At 59.2% G+C, this 13525-nt stretch overlaps 7 protein-coding genes across 7 annotated transcripts; 5 read left to right on the top strand and 2 right to left on the bottom strand.

Moving 5' to 3' along the window:
- Positions 1–3: 3 nt before the first annotated feature.
- SCHCODRAFT_02606847 (Clavaminate synthase-like protein) lies at positions 4–2665 on the top strand. Its single transcript, XM_003035026.2, has 8 exons — positions 4–343; positions 419–777; positions 833–1101; positions 1149–1208; positions 1259–1429; positions 1482–1545; positions 1594–1663; positions 1715–2665. The coding sequence occupies exons 1-8, from the start codon at positions 153–155 to the stop codon at positions 2334–2336; spliced, it is 1806 nt and encodes a 601-aa protein (XP_003035072.2). The 5' UTR covers positions 4–152; the 3' UTR covers positions 2337–2665.
- SCHCODRAFT_02606846 (HCP-like protein) lies at positions 2473–4906 on the top strand. The gene is made up of 4 exons (XM_003035027.2): positions 2473–2540; positions 2590–4473; positions 4525–4585; positions 4633–4906. Exons 2-4 carry the CDS (start codon positions 2593–2595, stop codon positions 4749–4751), a joined length of 2061 nt encoding a protein of 686 aa, XP_003035073.2. The 5' UTR covers positions 2473–2540; positions 2590–2592; the 3' UTR covers positions 4752–4906.
- Positions 4907–4919: 13 nt separating this feature from the next.
- Positions 4920–5713, top strand: SCHCODRAFT_02485332 (DUF1000-domain-containing protein; the record flags this gene model as incomplete). The annotated part of the gene is made up of 6 exons (XM_003035028.2): positions 4920–4940; positions 4990–5047; positions 5095–5195; positions 5259–5489; positions 5545–5621; positions 5671–5713. The coding sequence occupies 6 exons, from the start codon at positions 4920–4922 to the stop codon at positions 5711–5713; spliced, it is 531 nt and encodes a 176-aa protein (XP_003035074.2).
- A 91-nt stretch (positions 5714–5804) lies between these two features.
- Positions 5805–9864, bottom strand: SCHCODRAFT_02481502 (SDA1-domain-containing protein; the record flags this gene model as incomplete). The annotated part of the gene is made up of 11 exons (XM_003035847.2): positions 5805–6257; positions 6306–6587; positions 6635–6727; positions 6776–7553; positions 7605–7910; positions 7962–8266; positions 8467–8478; positions 8630–8772; positions 9358–9624; positions 9675–9768; positions 9817–9864. 11 exons carry the CDS (start codon positions 9862–9864, stop codon positions 5805–5807), a joined length of 2781 nt encoding a protein of 926 aa, XP_003035893.1.
- An 82-nt stretch (positions 9865–9946) lies between these two features.
- Positions 9947–12104, top strand: SCHCODRAFT_02606836 (phosphoglycerate kinase). The gene is made up of 3 exons (XM_003035029.2): positions 9947–10542; positions 10596–11188; positions 11239–12104. The coding sequence occupies exons 1-3, from the start codon at positions 10383–10385 to the stop codon at positions 11737–11739; spliced, it is 1254 nt and encodes a 417-aa protein (XP_003035075.1). The 5' UTR covers positions 9947–10382; the 3' UTR covers positions 11740–12104.
- A 328-nt stretch (positions 12105–12432) lies between these two features.
- On the bottom strand, positions 12433–13040 carry SCHCODRAFT_02027008 (uncharacterized protein). The gene has a single exon (XM_050341560.1). The coding sequence runs from the start codon at positions 12878–12880 to the stop codon at positions 12509–12511; it is 372 nt and encodes a 123-aa protein (XP_050202947.1). The 5' UTR covers positions 12881–13040; the 3' UTR covers positions 12433–12508.
- SCHCODRAFT_02606833 (uncharacterized protein) lies at positions 12766–13519 on the top strand (the record flags this gene model as incomplete). The annotated part of the gene is made up of 2 exons (XM_050344235.1): positions 12766–12919; positions 13077–13519. A coding segment is annotated over one exon (255 nt), but the record flags the coding sequence as incomplete, so codon positions are not given.
- Positions 13520–13525: the final 6 nt, after the last annotated feature.

The following is a 13525-nucleotide window of genomic DNA, read 5'->3' as shown; positions in this document are numbered from 1 at the left end:
CGGTCCGCCTTGGACCTCGACCGCGTTGACTGTCAGCGCTAGCAAGCGTTGCTCTACTTCCGGTCTACTTCTTGCCTCCATCACCCCAGCACAATCATCGGATTATGGCGCGCCGCCGACGCAGCTCAGCCCGTCAGAATGGGGAACATTCAATGCACGAGTCCGATTCGGACGCGCAGGACGAAGGGAAGAAGAACTCGGAGTCGGAGGACAAGTGCCCGGCCTGCACGCCAGAAAATGCGGACGGGGACAAGGTCAGCTGGATCAAGTGCGAGGCGTGCAAGCAGTGGTACCACTGGACGTGCGCGGGGAACGGCGCGGATGTTGAGACCATCGACCACTGGTGCGGCGTCATACTTCCCCTGGTACATGGCACACACTAACCACTCGCTTACCCATCCCCTCCTACTCGCCACAGGTATTGCACCCCCTGCATTACCGCCGACTCTCGCAGACAGATCACCTTCAAAGGCCCCGCGCGCAAGTCCGCTCGCCGGCGCAACCACCCAGACTACGCTGGCATCGACGGCTCCCCAAACCCTGATGCCAGCCGCTGGCTGCGCAAGTTCGAGGGCAAGCCTGTCAAGCCGGATAGGTTCAAGCGCATGAAGGGGAAGGACGTCAACCTCGACTGGGTGGAGGGGGACGAGAGCGCGATGACGGAGCCGATCGCGGTGCTGGACCCCGAAGGACTCGAGATGGAGATGCCGCCGGACGACTTCACGGTAGACGATATCGCGCAGCTGGTGGGGGACGAGACGCCGGTGGAGGTGATGGGTGCGGTTTGGTGTGATGAGCGCGGGAAGCATGCTAATGAGCGCGTATGTTGCAGATGTGGCGTCACAGTCTGGCTCGCCGGGATGGACGATGGCGAAGTGGGCGGAATACTTCAATAAGCCAGCCTCGGAGCGGGACAAGATCCGGAACGTCATCTCTCTTGAGATCTCGCAGACGAAGCTGGGGGAGCGCATCGTGCCCCCTCGGCTGGTGCGCGAACTGGACTGGGTGGAGAACTTCTGGCCAGCGACGCGGAAGGGGAAGGGGCATTCATACCCCAAGGTGCAATTATATTGTCTCATGGGCGTCGCGAATGCATGGACAGTGAGTGAATACGAACAGTCATGGAAATGGTGGCTGAGAATCACTAGGATTGGCACATTGACTTCGCCGGATCCTCGGTATACTACCATGTCCTAAGTGGCGCCAAGGTACGTCCTGTGGCCTCGTTCCAGGGCAGTCACTGACGTTTTCTGATAAGGTCTTCTACTTTATCCGTCCCACACCCGACAACCTTGCCGCGTACGAGAAATGGTCAGGCAGCGCACTTCAAACTTCAACGTGGCTCGGAGACCTCGTTGACGAGGTTGTCAAGATCACGCTAACCGCTGGAAACACCATGATCATTCCTAGCGGATGGATACACGCCGTAGTGCGTTCTTCTTTCTCTGACCGAGGGCGCTGTTGATACTGACCGGCGATAGCATACTCCCGTGGACACGATTGTATTTGGAGGCAATTTCTTACACTCTTATAGCGTGCCCATGCGTATGTGGAAGCGCTCCCCGTTACAGATTGGAACTCATGACCGTCTAGAGCTCCGTATACGGGACATTGAGATCGCGACCCGCGTCCCCAAGAAGTTCACTTTCCCGTACTTCAGCAGGTGAGTAGCCTTCTCTTGGTGTCGTTTCATATCTTTGACCGTCATTTTTAGACTTTGCTGGTACGTTGGGGAGAAGTACCTCCGCGATCTGAAAACGCCCAATGCTACGCAACCATCAGCACGCGAGTTAGCATCCATCTCACATCTCGCCGACTTTCTGGTAGTGCAAGCGCGGTTGCTAGAGCGGGGAGGCGAGACCGCGAAGAAGGAGGTCCAACAGGATATCCCAAGTGATCGAGTGAAGGACGCACCCGCTCTCGCGCGCGAACTACGTTGGCGGTTACGACTGGCCGCCGGCGAAGACAGCGACGACGAGCGATCGTCCACACCTCATCTAAATGGGCACTCGCACCTCAAGCGCAAACGAATAAAGTCGGAGACACCTGACGAGCACGCGCGCTTCAGGAATTTCAGGCCCAAGATTTGGAGCAAGGTCGCGGAGGAGCAGAATGTGGTGGAGACGAGACAGGCCAAGGCGGCTCGGCCGGGTGACGAGGAGGCGTGGATGGATCGATGGGTCAGCTGGGCGGATGGGATGGAGGAAGACGGGTCGGAGGAGGCTCAGGTGCAGAGTAAGAAGGACGTGGTGAGCCGGGTACGCAAAACGGCGACGGGGTTGGAGCGCCAGCGCATCGAGCGAATATACGAAGCATGGACATGGCCGCGCACGTAGCATACTTGATTCGATTCTTGCACGCCTGTACACTACAAGTCCATCTGTGATCTCGCCTTGTGTGTCTGTATTTTCACGTGTGGGCGCGTCGCGCGAGATCAACACAGGGGCAGTCTCCGTCACCTGCGTTCATTGCATCAGACGCCCTTGACCGCACCTTTTCCTCGTCGCTCCTCCGTCCCCGGGCCCTCGCCGGTATTCACAGTGAGTGCGCTGCCCATCATGCTTCCCGACGACGAACGAACATGCCCAGACAATGTCAAGCGCGAACCCCAGCGGAACTGATATCCGCCCGAGGTCGCAACCCGACGCACAGAGCCAGGCGCCCTATCCCGACGGCCCGCCCTCGTACGATGACGCCGCGGCCGCTGGCGAGCAGACCTCCGCCGTTGACCAGGCCGTCAATGGCTTCGCCGCCATGCGTCTCAGCGATCCCGCGCCTCGCGGGCTCGCGCCCATGGATCCCGTCCCCCGCACGACGTCCGCCATGTCGATGCGCTCCAACACCTTCCAAGCCCACCCCGCGCAGCGGATACATCCCTCCCCGCGATCCTTCACCCTCCCGCCTGGCGCGCCCCCGCCGCCAGCGTGGCCGCAGGGCGGACCCCCCAACGACGGCGCCTCGATCCACTCGCGCGACAGCCGCGGGGACCCTGCGGGGGGAGGATACGAGGGATACGACCCCGATATTACGAGCGCGTACATGGACGACGCGCAGAGCGTGATCTCCATGGACCGTGGCTACCCACCACCCGGCCCAGGCCGCGGGTACCCACCACCGCAGCAACAGTGGGGACCGCCGCCCCCGCAGGGCGGGTACGATCCCTACTACGCGGCCGCATCTAACGTCCTAGGCATGGGTCCCCCAGGCGGCGGCCCGCCCCCACCTCCGCCTGGCCCGATGTATCAACCGCCGCCTAACGGCGCCAACTATCCCCCGCCACCAAACGGCGGCGGTTACCCTCCCAACAACTACCCTCCTGGCACGTACGCTCCCTCCGTCGCTTCCAGCCACTCCTCGTACAACGTCAGCTCGCCGGTCTCGCAGCAGTCACCGGACCCCAACTCTTCGTATGCCGGCTCATCCGCCCAATCCTCCATATACCCCCAGGATACCCCCGAGTTTGAGGGCCGGCCTCCGCTTAATCGTGGTGAATCGGTGATGCCTGCATCTCGAATGACGAAGGCTGTCGATCTCACGGCGCCGCCGTACACGAAGGAGTACATCGACCAGTACCGCCAGCGCATAAAAGCAGACCCCGACCCAGAAGCGCACTTCCAGTACGCTAAGTACCTCATCGATGCAGCCCGCAAGATACGACAGACCGCAAAGGACCAGCGCGCCGCCAAAAAGTACTCCGAGGTGCTGATCACGGAGGCTCTCAAGGTCATTCGTAGGCTTGCCACGCAGGGCGACGCGTACGCGGAGGCGCAATTCTTCATGGCGAACTGTCATGGTACTGGTGCACTCGGTCTGCAGGTTGACCATGAACGCGCCTATCATCTCTACTTGCAAGCAGCGAAGCAAAATCACCCAGCTGCTTGCTATCGCGTTGCCGTGTGCAACGAGATCGGCGCTGGAACTCGCCGGGAACCACCCCGGGCCGCTGCCTTCTACAGGAAGGCCGCATCGCTAGGTGATACAGCCGCCATGTACAAGCTCGGGATGATCTTGCTGCACGGCATGCTCGGAGAACAGCGCAACCCACGAGAAGCGATCGCGTGGCTGAAGCGGGCGGCAGAACAGGCGGACGAGGAGAACCCGCACGCACTGCACGAGCTCGGCCTGCTATACGAACAGCCCAACTCGGGCTTGGTGCCGTACGACCCAGCATATGCGAAAGCATTATTCACGCAGGCAGCGCACCTCGGCTATACGCAGTCGCAGTACAAGCTCGGTCAGTGCTATGAGTACGGCCACTTGACATGCCCTGTGGATCCCAAGCGGTCGATCGCGTGGTACACCAAGGCGGCGGAGAAGGGAGATGCGGAGGCGGAGCTGGCGCTCAGTGGATGGTACCTGACGGGCAGCGAGGGTGTGCTCAAGCAGAGCGACTCCGAGGCGTACCTCTGGGCGAGGAGAGCAGCGAACAAAGGCCTGAGCAAGGCCGAGTACGCTGTCGGGTACTACGCGGAGGTATGTTCATCGGTAGAGCCGGTTAGCGCGTCCGTCTGATCCATCCCACAGGTCGGTATCGGCGTGAAGCAAGATATAGAACTTGCGAAGAGGTGGTACATGCGGGCAGCAGGTACGTCGATGCTCTGTTTAGAAGTCCCAAAGCTGATCCCTCTGCAGCCCAGGGGAATAAGCGCGCGATGAACCGGCTGACGGAGCTGAAGCGGATGGGGAACAAGCGGTCGCAGATGGCGCGCCCGACACGGCAGCAGGCCAAGGACGAGTGTGTGATCTGCTAGTTGCTGTTGAAGTTCGAGTTCGCCGCCCGTCTAGATACGTCGACCTCTCCGCACGTGGTTATCATCATCGCAATCGATCTGCGTATTGCGTCTGTCGTCATTGTCACTGTAGAGAACACTAGCGTAGGATCACTTTATTTACTCACTTGCCTTTCTCCGTCTGCCACCATGTCCAAAGACGCACACGATGTCAGCGACCGTGTAGCGCGCACTGTGCTCGACGCTGACACTGGCGCAGGTCTCGCTGTTGGATCTTCTCGATCTTTCTCAGTTGAATTGCTTGAATGAGAACGACGGTGTGTTCAGCGTGTCCGGAACGCGACAAGCTCTCACATAGCCCAAGAACACACCGCAAAGTCCATCCTCGCTGGCAAGACGCGCTCAAAGGACAGTGCAAAGTACCTGCTGAGCGACGCCGACGAGCAGCTCGTCCTGAACATTACCGTAAGCTGACCCCTCTCACACGTTCGTGGCGCGCCATGCCAGCTCATACACCCTGTTCCCCAGTTCAACCAGGCCGTGCGCATCCGCTCGCTCGTGATTCACACCGCGAACGCGTCGCAGGGACCGAAGCTGATCAAGCTCTTCGTGAACCGGCCCAACATCGGTTTTGAGGACGTGGAGGACGCGTCGGATGGGGAGGTCGCGCAGACGCTGGAGTTGAGCGAGGACGACGTGCGCCAGGGGAAGCCGATCCAGCTGCGCTTCGTGCGATTCCAGTCCGTCAACAGCTTGCACGTATGTGGCGCGTTGGATGTGCAGGAAGGCTAAATGTGACTGACCCCATCCGCAGATATTCATTGCTTCGAACCAGGGAGGAGGGGACGAAACGAGGGTCGATGCAGTGGATGTCTTCGGTGTACCAGTAGAGTGAGTCCAGGTTTGCGTTCGGAGGATGACTTGCTGACCAAACGTCCAGAGCCACAAAGGACTTGTCCGGCTTGAGAAAGCAGGAAGAGTAATCGGGCAAGATACCCTACCCCTGCACCATACAACAAGACATGTACAGTACCAATACACCCACAATGCACAACCAACTCCACAACCTGTCCCTCAATGATACGCCTTCTTCCCCCTCTCGATATGCGCCCTCAACTTCTGCTGCTTCTGCCTCAAGCTCGCCTTCTTCTTCCCCCTCACCGCGCCACTGCTCATGATCATCATGATCGGCTTATTGCGCGCCTTCTCCCGGTTCGTCGAGCTGCTCGGCGCCTCCTTGTTCTTCTTCCCCTTGAGCGACCCGTACTTCTCGCGGCCCTCGCGCCCGCGCTGGATGCTCTCCATGCGCTCCGCGTAGTCCTGCTTCGCGCGCTTGCGCGGCCCGAGAATGTCGTTCTCGGAGACGAAGGTGTCCTCGGCGGTGGAGACCTCGGTGGCGGCCTTTTTCGCGGCTTCAAGGGCGGCGAGCTTGCGTTTGGCCTTGGTTCCGCCGCCGGCCTCGACAGCTTTTGTGGCGGCTTGGACGCGGAGGTCGGCGAGGAGGGCGAAGTCGGCAGGGGTGAGGATCTGATGTATGGTCAGGGAGATGCAAGCAATGTCCAGCCAAAGACGAACCTTCGTTGTTGCCAGCGTTGATATCCTGTTCTCGGCTGCCTCCAACTCGGCTGCAGCGGCGGTCTTGGCAGCCGCCTCCTCTGCTTCATCCTCACTGTCGCTGACGACGATGTCCTCAGCATTGTCGCTGTCCACATTGATCCAGCCAGACGAATCTGAGTCCGAATCCGAGTCAGAGTCCGACGCGACCTCCCACTGCTCCCAGGCTTTCGCGTCGGCGTCCTCTGTGTTGACGTCGCCGTTCTCTTCATCCCGGAGTTTTTGTAGATGGTCTTCAAGAAGCTATAGGGCCATGAGTGACATGCCTGAATAGGGTAGAGAATACGTACAGCAAGACCCTCAATGTCGACCGCCGCGTCAGCAGTGTGACCGAAGGGCAAGGGTTGCGAGCCTTCTGCAAGCCCCATGGCAGCAGTTTTGCCCTACATATATGTTAGCAAAGGCAATCAGGATAAGTTGATTGGACTCACCCTCTCTCGCCTCTGCAGCATACTCGGATTCACCTCCCGATACAGCTGCAGCACACCTCTGGCTGCTGCAGTAACTGCCTTATCTCTGCTCTTCCTATACTCCACCAAGTCGCCCAACAGATCCTCCTCCATGGCCCACGGCTGCCGCCTGCACACCTCCCTGATGGAGTTCAAGCCCGCCGCGATGACCTCGCTCGCGACACCCGGGTGCACGAACTCGTCCGCAATTTTGCGTACGACCGGCAACAGTGCGTCGGGTGGCGTCAACGAGTGCACGCTCTGTGCGAGCGCTACGAGGATGGCGGGCACGCGAAGTTGTTTGTGGGTGAGGTAGCGCACAATGTACGTGTAGAAGCCCAGCACGCAGAGCTTGTGGTATCCCGCGACCCTCGATAGCAACTGCATAAGCAACAGCTTGTGCTCGAGCGAGAAGCGTTTGTCGTAGCGGTTCAAGTTGTCGTACAGCTTCTCCGCGAAGCTCTGCGGGTCATTGAGCAGCTGCAGCGCAGGGAAGTTCGTCGACGTGGCGTTACTCTTCTGCTGCCGCTTTTTCTTCGCCTTTTTGGCCTGCTTTTCGAGCTTGCGGTCGATGCTGCGCGTCTTCTTTTTAATCTCGCGCTGGTGCTGGAGGGACTTGATGTCGGGGATGGCGTCCTCGTCGTCGGAGTCCTCGTCTTCGTCGTCGCTGCCGAGGAAGAAGTGCACAGAGGCGCTCTGGACCTTCATGACGGGGTGGAAGCAGCCAAGGGCGACGATGGAGACGGTCTTGGTGTCGTTCCTATAGCATGTTAGCTACCTCCTTGCTTTTTCCTGAAGCACAGTCACATACCAGATGCCTTTCTTCCAGAGCTCCTTCGTCAGCACGACAGCCCACATGGCCTCGTCCCCGTTGTGCGCAGAGCGTTCAGCGGTGGGTCCCGCGGCGGCGCGCAGCTTTCCCCGATCGCCCAGCACCTCGCCGTCCATGCCGCGCTCGACCATGCCGAAGAGCATAGCTTGGACCGCGCGATTGAGCTTGTGGTTCTTCGAGCGCAGGTTCGCCGATCGGATGTCCGCCAGGATCGTCTTGCGGATGAACGCGCGTAGCGTCGACGAGGTCGTGCGGGGGAGAAGGGGGAAGAGAGTCTTCAGCAGCCTGTATCCTTGTCAGTACACACAGTAAGACTGAGGGGGATGAGGTACTCACTCGATCGACGTGATGACACCCTTATTCCTGAGCATAACTAGGTTCTGCACAAGCGTCTTCCTGATCTCGGGCGCCAAAGAGCCATAGCTCTCAAGTAGCAGCATCGCAATCTGCTGGGGGAACTCTGCCGTCTCCTTTGGGTAACAGGTCGCTACTTGCGCGATGAAGCTGACGAGCTCGCGCAAGTGCTGGGCGTGCTCATCAGGGTTGATGTCGAAGATCTGGCGTACGGAGTTGTAGTGGTTCCACTGCTGAAGGAATTCCTCCTTGTACGCTGCGGGGTCGCGCTTAATGAGGTTCTGTAGCTGCGGCAGGTTCGCCGTCAGCAGGATTCCGCGACCCATCGTCGTGTAGGTTGATGATCCCCCCTTCGACGAAAAAGCGCGGAGAAGTTTCAGACTCGGCCCGGTGATCCGGCGACCACAATGCCTTCCTTATGGGGATGCGTTGAGGAATAAAACTGAGTACTTCGCACCGCCGAACCAAGCGTTGCGCGCAGGCTCACCATGATGACAACCTTAAAAACAAGATATATATGCGCAGAGATGTTTCATTCTGCTGTTACATAACTATTGGAAGGGGGGCAGCTAGTACACAGTACACCGTATCCTGCAGTAGCGCTCGTAGCCTACTGCAGCATATGCACTCGCGAATCAGTATATACCGACCCTTAACGGGGTTTGCAACACTTTCAGAATCTGGGCATTTTCTCGACTGTTTTGCCTTAGAATTTTACGAGACTTGGTAGAGCTGTCCAATACCATAGCGTGAACGGATCCTCCAACTTTGGTGGCCTTCAGGGTAGAGGAACCTAGGAAATTGTTGCGCAACAGTCGCCGATGCACAATGCAACAGTTTCGGTATTTGCCGAGAACGCCTCTCATTTTCTATCTTGACATTTCGAGCTCCGTCTAACATAAAGATTTGCAGATGCTATGAGCGCAGCGCGCTCTACCCATATGCCAAATATCCAAGCGAACGGAGGATGAGCGGGCTCGGGCTGGGGTGTTGCATTGCCCGGCACCTTTGGCCGCTTTGACCGATTTTGTTGCAAACCCCGTTAAGGGTCGGTAGGGCAATATTCGCGGCGTTCTGTCAAATTTTGAGACCAGCAAGCACCCGGAGCTCATCCACCACTCACCTGAGAGATGTTACCCGTCTCGGTGCATCCACCAATGTCATCGCAGAATCGTGAATTATAAGGGTAAACACAGCAATTCCACCCGTGGTTCAGAGCAGGTATCGAGAAAACAAGCAAATGAGGTCAGTACATGTATAGCTCTTGGGTCTTGCCAGCGCTATGATTCAGTGGCCGGTGTCGGAGCGGCTTCAGAAGAAGGTGAAGCTGGGCCATTGGCTCCACCGCGTCCACCACGCCCGCCCCTTCCACGCCCACCACGACCTCCACGAGCACGGCCCCCGGGCGCGCCGCGCCCGCGAGCCCACCTGTCCGAGTCCGCACCCGACGCCTCACTTGGAGCATTTTCCGGGGAACCCGGAGTGTCCTCTGCTGGAGTCGCGGAAGCACCCTCGGCCGCTGGGCTGCCAGGCGCATCCTTCTGAGGTCCACCTCCTCGAGCCTTGGGTCCCCCGCGCTTGTCCGCATCCCACTCGCGGTTTTGCACCTTGGCCATCTTGCGCGCCGCGTTCGCTTCCCGTGAACCTGGCGTGTACGTGAGCGGATACCCCACCATAGCAGCATTCGTCACATACGATCAACATTCTCCTGGACCTTCTTGATGCGTGCGCGCTGCTGCTGCTCTGCCTCCTGCGTCTTCTTGAACGCGGCCTCGTCGGCCTGTACGTCCTGCGGGGGATGAGATTACGAGCGAGCGGCGGGGGCGACACGCCTCACCGCGCGACGCTGCTTGATCTTCTCGTTCTGCTCGCGCATGCGCGCCATCTTCTCCGCGAGCGCCTCGTCGCTGGGCTTGTCCTATACGCGATGTGAGCTGGGCAAGTCGCGTCGCGTTCGTCGCACACACCCTCTGCGCGCCGCCCGTCTTGACGCGTTCGGGGTTCACATATGGCTGGACGCGCTCCTTCTTTGCTTGCTGCTTGCCTGCATCTTCAGCCACGCCACCATCTGTGGTACCCTCCGTCGTCGCCTTGGATTCTGGTGGCGATGTGGGTGTCTGCTGGAAGTCGAGGCCGAGCGAGTTCGGTGCGTCCTGCGGTTCTGCCATGGCGGCAGGGGGACTATTGCGGGACTGGATGGACTGGACTGGATGAATACGAGCGTGCGGTAGGCACGGTCAAGACTCGTCTTCGCGGTCGACGGCGGTCGGGGCAGCTGCACGACCAATGCACCACATCATCGAATCGCCCGCCATCGGCCGGCCCAGGCCGCGGGCCGGTCCGTCTCCGGGGCGGTATAAGAGGCGCGCCAGCTGCTCCGTCGCTATCCTCAGAAAAACAAACATGTCGCTCTCCAACAAGCTCGCCATCACCGACCTCGACCTCAAGGGCAAGCGCGTCCTCATCCGCGTCGACTTCAACGTCCCCATCCAGGAGGGCAAGATCACCAACCCCGCGCGCATCGTCGCCGCCCTCCCCACCATCAAGTATGCCATCGAGAATGGTAAGTCTGCGCTCCTACCCATCAAGAATGCCCCCCTCATCGGCACCCATCAGGCGCTTCCAAGATCGTCCTCATGTCCCACCTTGGCCGCCCCGATGGCAAGGTGATCGAGAAGTACTCGCTCAAGCCCGTCGCGGCCGAGCTCGAGAAGCAGCTCTCGAAACCCGTCATCTTCGCCTCGGACTGTGTCGGCCCTGAGGTTGAGGCGACCGTTGCCAACGCACCCACTGGCTCCGTCATCCTCCTCGAGAACCTTCGCTTCCACATCGAGGAGGAGGGTTCCGTCAAGAACAAGGACGGCACGAAGACCAAGGCTGACCCCGCTGCGGTCGCCGCTTTCCGCGAGGGCCTTACCAAGCTCGGCGATGTGTACGTGAACGACGCCTTCGGCACTGCACACCGTGCGCACTCGTCGATGGTCGGTGTCAAGCTGCCGCAGCGTGCTTCTGGCTTCCTCGTCAAGAAGGAGCTCGAGTACTTCGCCAAGGCGCTTGAGCACCCCGAGCGTCCCTTCCTCGCCATCCTCGGCGGCGCGAAGGTCTCGGACAAGATCCAGCTGATCGAGAACATGCTCGACAAGGTCGACTCTCTCATCATCGGCGGCGGTATGGCCTTCACCTTTAAGAAGACCCTCGAGAACGTCTCCGTAAGGAAAATCCCTTGAGCATGCCCACTTCGTCTCACCTCCCCTTCCAGATCGGCAACTCCCTCTTTGACGAGGCCGGCTCCCAAAAGGTCGCCGCCCTCATCGAGAAGGCCAAGGCCAAGAACATCAAGATCACCTTCCCCACCGATTTCGTCACCGCCGACAAGTTCGACAAGGACGCCAAGGTCGGCTACGCCACCCAGGAGGAGGGCATCCCCGAGGGTTGGATGGGTCTCGATGCGGGACCCAAGTCGCGCGAGGCGTTCCGCAAGACGGTGCTCGAGGCGAAGACCATCCTCTGGAACGGTCCCCCGGGTGTCTTCGAGTTCGACGCGTTCGCCGAGGGCTCGAAGGCGCTGCTCGAGGCAACCGTTGAGGCTGCCGCGAAGGGCGCCACCGTCATCGTCGGCGGCGGTGACACGGCGACGGTGGTTGCGAAGTACGGCGCGGAGAGCAAGCTGAGCCACGTCTCCACCGGCGGCGGTGCGTCGCTCGAGCTGCTCGAGGGCAAGACCCTCCCTGGTGTCGCCGAGCTCTCCGAGAAGCAGTGACTGAGCTGCGAGAAGCAACCGAAGCTGTGAGGGAGCGCGCGACCCACTTATTCTTATTCAACCATAGACGCTGGGTGCACGCATAGACGGGAAGATAATCACAATGTTGTACGATGTACTAATGAGAAGCTAAAATGTACTTGTGTGGAAACATCATCTTTCGCAGCTGCTTGAGGTCGTGGAGGAAGTCGCTTCGAGTTCAACCGCTGTGGATGGGATGGGGACCCGTCGAGGTCAGTACGTACCCTCTCGACGCTCACCGCTTGTAATAGGAATACCGATCTTCGCCAAGGTCCGCCGAGTATGTATAGATATGTATTCAAGCAGGGACTCCGCCGGCACCAAGTGTGCTCGATCTTCGCCCATCTTCGGAGACCTTGGAGGTCTCGCCTCTTAGGTCTCTTACTTCGCTCCTCCAATGACCTTAGGAACTGCCACGGTTTGTGACTGCCCTTGGCAGTCTCGACTCTCGTTTCTCCTCCCCTTGAAACGGCAATGTCGGGTGCTACGAGTGTCCTCGGATGCCCTGCTTGTGACTATTCGAGCGGATTGGGATGGCCTTGTTCCCGATATGGAAAGCTTTCAGTCGACTTTCGTGGATGGAATATTCGGTTAACATAGTGCTTGGCGTGAGCCTGCCGTCAGAGACCCTCTGAAGAATTTCAGTACTCGTGTTCATCTACATCCCTTCAATTTATTCTGGATCTTTATAAACGATTGCTCAAGATTTCTGAGCATCCCGGTATATCATGGCGCTCCAGATGTCTCGCTAGCTCAGCCTCTTGTACAGGGAAGGTGTAGAGGGAGAGGAGATGATAGGGAGGGAGGGAGGACTCAATGCTCTACATCCCCTCCTCGGTCGCTCCGTTTTGAGGAGAGAGGGAGGTCGTCTGCGACGAAGGTCGGGAACAGGACGCGGAGATGTTGAAAGAGTTGGAGGGTTGCGACGGATGTAAGGGGGGAGGAGATGGTAGCTTGCGGGTGCGGACACAGGAAGGATGAAGGAAAGCCGGCGGGGACGCATTTCATTGGACAAACGAGATGTCAGTACAACAGACAGCAGCACGTCGGACAGACAGAGAGCGGGAGCGGTACGACATGCATAGCAAATAACGAGGCAACAAATTGGTAGACCGTCCATGATCCAGAGGACTCTCGTACCGCCGTCGAAATCGAAGCTGGCACACAGGGTCAGTAGGAGCGGGGTGTGAGGGGCGAAACCGCATCACTTGAAGGAGAACAGTGCCAGCCCATGAGTACATGGTCGGCCAACGCGGTGAGCACATAAGCCTGCGAGCGTGTCAGCGATAGTCAGAGAGATACACCTAGAAACCCACCTTGAAGAGGAACGCAGAAAGCGTCAAGGGTTCAGGAACGATGACTATAACGCTTCAACGCACATCCAGCTCGAGTCCAGACGCCGCCTCCACTACTCCTCACGAAGGCCCCGATCTTGCAGGCCGCCGCGCATGCCAGGAGTGAGAAACAGGGCCAGGCGGATGACATGGCGACCTGGACTGAGGTTGCCCCCAACCCCCAAGCCGCCCGGCCATAACCGCCAACCCGTGCCCCCACATACCCGACTCCGATGAAGAACGCCCCGAGGGACGCCTCGTACGGGGAGCTTGCCACACAGTCCACGGTTCGAAAGGGAGAGAGCCGCCGAACTATATACCCATGGCGGAAGTAAAGGGAGGTGGCAGTGCGCCCACAGGGGTTTGTTTACTGAATGTTTGTTGAATTTCGCGACGCGTGGGTGCTTGTTTGGCAGTGGCGCGTGTCTGTG

This window comes from Schizophyllum commune (assembly GCF_000143185.2).
Source record: "Schizophyllum commune H4-8 unplaced genomic scaffold SCHCOscaffold_1, whole genome shotgun sequence".
NCBI lineage: Eukaryota > Fungi > Basidiomycota > Agaricomycetes > Agaricales > Schizophyllaceae > Schizophyllum > Schizophyllum commune.
The sequence above is the reverse complement of the archived record's forward strand: the minus strand, read 5'-3'. Positions and strand labels throughout refer to the sequence as shown.

Coding starts and splice junctions, on each gene's coding strand:
- SCHCODRAFT_02606847 (XM_003035026.2), top strand. CDS start 153: ATGCACGAGTCCGATTCGGACGCGCAGGACGAAGGGAAGAAGAACTCG. Junction 344..418: donor GTTGAGACCATCGACCACTG/GTGCGGCGTCAT, acceptor TACTCGCCACAG/GTATTGCACCCCCTGCATTA. Junction 1,102..1,148: donor GCGTCGCGAATGCATGGACA/GTGAGTGAATAC, acceptor GAGAATCACTAG/GATTGGCACATTGACTTCGC.
- SCHCODRAFT_02606846 (XM_003035027.2), top strand. CDS start 2,593: ATGTCAAGCGCGAACCCCAGCGGAACTGATATCCGCCCGAGGTCGCAA. Junction 4,474..4,524: donor CTGTCGGGTACTACGCGGAG/GTATGTTCATCG, acceptor TCCATCCCACAG/GTCGGTATCGGCGTGAAGCA. Junction 4,586..4,632: donor GTGGTACATGCGGGCAGCAG/GTACGTCGATGC, acceptor ATCCCTCTGCAG/CCCAGGGGAATAAGCGCGCG.
- SCHCODRAFT_02606836 (XM_003035029.2), top strand. CDS start 10,383: ATGTCGCTCTCCAACAAGCTCGCCATCACCGACCTCGACCTCAAGGGC. Junction 10,543..10,595: donor CAAGTATGCCATCGAGAATG/GTAAGTCTGCGC, acceptor GGCACCCATCAG/GCGCTTCCAAGATCGTCCTC. Junction 11,189..11,238: donor AGACCCTCGAGAACGTCTCC/GTAAGGAAAATC, acceptor CTCCCCTTCCAG/ATCGGCAACTCCCTCTTTGA.
- SCHCODRAFT_02027008 (XM_050341560.1), bottom strand. CDS start 12,880: ATGGACGGTCTACCAATTTGTTGCCTCGTTATTTGCTATGCATGTCGT.